Here is a 3446-nt window from a genome sequence, read left to right on the forward strand (position 1 = left end):
GATTTACTAAATGTATTATAATGTACGGTTGTAAATAGCAATAAACAAATATTTAAAAAAAAAAATATAACAGCAACTTTTCTGTAACCTCTCACTTTCTGCAACCCAAGTAATAGCTTAGTAATAACCCACTATTACTACTTACAGTCGTCTTAATTATTAATAGTTCTTTTTGCAAGTCCAAATCCTTGATTAGGATGAGTAGGAGAGCAGTTTACTCATACTTTTCTTCTTCATTTTTTGACAATATGAACATAGAGTTTATTACTTGGTCATTGTTTACATCGGGACCTGCTCGTGTTATACTGCAGGTGCCCCGAGTGTAATTTTATGTTTGAAATTAAATGTGTGGAAAAAGGGGGGCTGGAAATCGTGAGACTTTCCGCTAATTAACATGCATATATTTCATTCTATTTATAAAATATTAATCCCTGGAGGGGCAGATAATATTAGTGTGTTAGGGTTTTAATTATTATGTATAGTAGTATCAGAACAGAACAATGGGGTCTCATAGACTAATTAATGTGCTTATCTGTTGAATAACGTTTTCGCCGACGCGGTGACGTCTTCTAGGCCGCTTTCCCGTCAAGGTGTGCGGTGGGCGAAACGGTGAATGCCGTGTATTTTCCCTGTGTCTGGAAAAAGACGTCCTTGTTCTTCAAGGGCTGGCCAGCGTGTCCTGGAGCCTGGCGTGATGGTAGGGGTAGGCCAGGTCCTAGCTTGCATGAGGCTTAAGCTGGGGCGGCATTGCAGTCGCAGCGTCTTCGGGGTCTTCCGGTGTTCGCGGCAAGGGGGGCATTAGAAAATGAGACCCCCGACCCCGACTTTATATAAATCAAAAAAAGAACGAAAAAATCGGATTACTTAAATCCGACAGTCATAGTTGAGAAAACTTTATTCAATTTGTAAATTTTGAAATTCTGAAGGAAGTAGACGATTGATAAAACAGTAGCTTATTATAAATCAATGCTTACAAAGCTACTACAGGAGTACTAAGAAAAATACATCAAAATAGAAACACTATTATACTTAACTAAAACAATAGAATCGAATAAAAGCCCCTTTCCATAGTTTTAATGAATTTAACGGTGTACTGTTTTAAGCTGTTGAAATTATCTTTCGAAAGTTATAATTATAAACAAAAAGCTATTCCTTTGAAAACGACAAACAAACAAAAATTTCTTATATCCTTCTTATGACAGTTCACATTTGGGCCGCTAGGAATGCTTGAATGTCGAAGGTTACCTAAAATATGAATATAATATGCATATATTTCACTGTAACTGCAAAAATATGTTTAAAAAAAAACACGGTATAACTCATAACTATGTCCTAAGAAATAGCACAAACTATGAGTCATCTTGTAGTCCACAGTCAATGTGTTGATAGTAAGTATTGTATGATTATATTCAGGATTTCTGTGAAGCATCAGTCATTTAACAAAAAGTTGCCTTACAATCCTTACATATATGGACCAGAACTAAAATAAAAATAAAATAAAGTAAAACATCCTTAAATTAAAATCTTACTGTATTATATAACTCTTCTAAACGAGGTATGGTTAAAAATTTTCTCATGCTAACTCCGTTTTCAAGCAGTAATTTGACAAAATCAATACGATCATGTTCAAGGGCCTGCATCATGGCTTCATCTAGTGCTCCTAAAACAGTTTTAGAAATATTTTTCTCAAAAAAAACAAAACAATAAATAAATAAAGAAGAAATTCTCTATATCTTTTTTTATTACAAATCATGGTAGAAATGGTACAAACCTGTAGGCCATTCTTGTCCATAAATGAAAATTTCAGAACGTGCAATATCAACCCGATTCCATGTTAAGGCAAGGCTCAATTGTTCTGAAGGTGATAACTGTTGGCTTTTAAACAAAGCCGTTAAAATTGTTTGATCTAGTTCTTGACCACTTTCCCCTCGGTCAGTAATCCGGAAGACAGTTATCTAGTATTGGAAATGTGATCAGCAAAAAATAATTTTGAATAGCAATAGTTTATTACATACACTTTGTCTTACCAAGTTTTTCTTACGGGTACATTGTAAAAGCTCATAATATAGACGTTCTGCTTGTTCAGGTCCAACTTCAAAGGTTCTTTCGATAGTTGTAAGTAAGTACTCTTTCATACTTTCTAGAACAGTTTGCTCTTCACTATCGTCGGAAGCATACCTAACAAGTGTAAATATGTTCCAATAAAAATATGATTGTGTAATCTTTTATGAGGAAAAAGATTATTCATAACACTAATCAGAAAAAAATATAAAAAGAGAAGGGAGAGCGCAAATAAAGATACCTTGAGACATAATTAATTCTTCGACATAAAATGAGAGGTAATGAAGAGGAATAAATGCTTTCATAGCTACTTTAGATTAATTGATGAATTAGAAATAAATAGTATTTTGTTCATTTAATGAATAAGAGAATTATATTTCCTCCAATTTAATAAGAATCCTTCCCAATATCATGTATATAGCACAAAATACCCAAATCAAAAAGTTTGGTATTATGTATTTAAAAAACTTTGTGTTGGTCAAACTTTGTAAATAATTTTAGCAATAGTAATACGTAGTTATGAGTGGATAATTTATTACTTATGTGTAAAAGCAAGAAGATCAGCAGCTCTCCCTGATCCATCACAAACTACTATAGGAACAGGAGGAGTATCAGTAACATATTCAAGTACAGCTCGTATTGTGTTTGTTCCCCCTTCTATCACCAAACAAACCACAGGTGTACTGCAATGAGTGCCTGAAACAAAAATATAGATCTGTGATATTATTAATTAAATTCATGGTTTACTACAGGAAATTTCCAAAATAACCTAGAGATATAGGTGCAGTATTTAAATAATAATACATCAGTTGCTATTTTAGAATACTTAAAATTTGTATATTTAATCAAACACGAATATATATAAACTAGATTTCACAATATAAATATGTGGATTGTTGTGTAAACATATTTATGTTGTTGTTTTTTTAACATCCTGTGTGTATATAGAAGTTACAGTCAGCTATTACTGACGGGGGCCATATCAGCTGATCGAGCAGATCAGCCGATTCGAATGTATATATATGTAGAGGAACCAGACCTAATAACGTTAGTCTTGTTTAGTCGTTCACAGAGTGTTCTTATATATACCTTTTACCTTTTTTTATTAAGTCTCCTCTCGCTGTCACTTAACTGGTGCCGAAACCCGGGAATAAGTGCATAGTCTGAATGTTATTTTTAAATTTGAAAAAGAAAAAGATAAATACTTTTTTTCTTTCCTATTTGTTGCTCATATTCAAATCAAATAAGCATATAAAGATAACATTTACTGCAGCGCAATTAAATGCTATTGAATGGATGAAAATTCACACTGCAACGTCACAGGACCTGCGCAATGGAATTTCAGATTTAGAAAGATTTACTGGGGAAATGGGTGAATTGAACCA

The 3446-nt window shown here is 33.1% G+C and overlaps 1 protein-coding gene across 1 annotated transcript; it reads right to left on the reverse strand.

Moving 5' to 3' along the window:
* Positions 1–273: 273 nt before the first annotated feature.
* On the reverse strand, positions 274–2757 carry LOC106682517 (transient receptor potential cation channel trpm; the record flags this gene model as incomplete). The annotated part of the gene is given in 4 exon segments (XM_067048001.1): positions 274–1660; positions 1772–1955; positions 2028–2178; positions 2601–2757. Coding segments are annotated over 4 exon segments (635 nt in total), but the record flags the coding sequence as incomplete, so codon positions are not given.
* Between the last annotated feature and the right edge of the window lie 689 nt (positions 2758–3446).

Source organism: Halyomorpha halys, unplaced genomic scaffold, assembly GCF_000696795.3.
Source record: "Halyomorpha halys isolate HHAL.00 unplaced genomic scaffold, Hhal_1.1 Scaffold421.1, whole genome shotgun sequence".
NCBI lineage: Eukaryota > Metazoa > Arthropoda > Insecta > Hemiptera > Pentatomidae > Halyomorpha > Halyomorpha halys.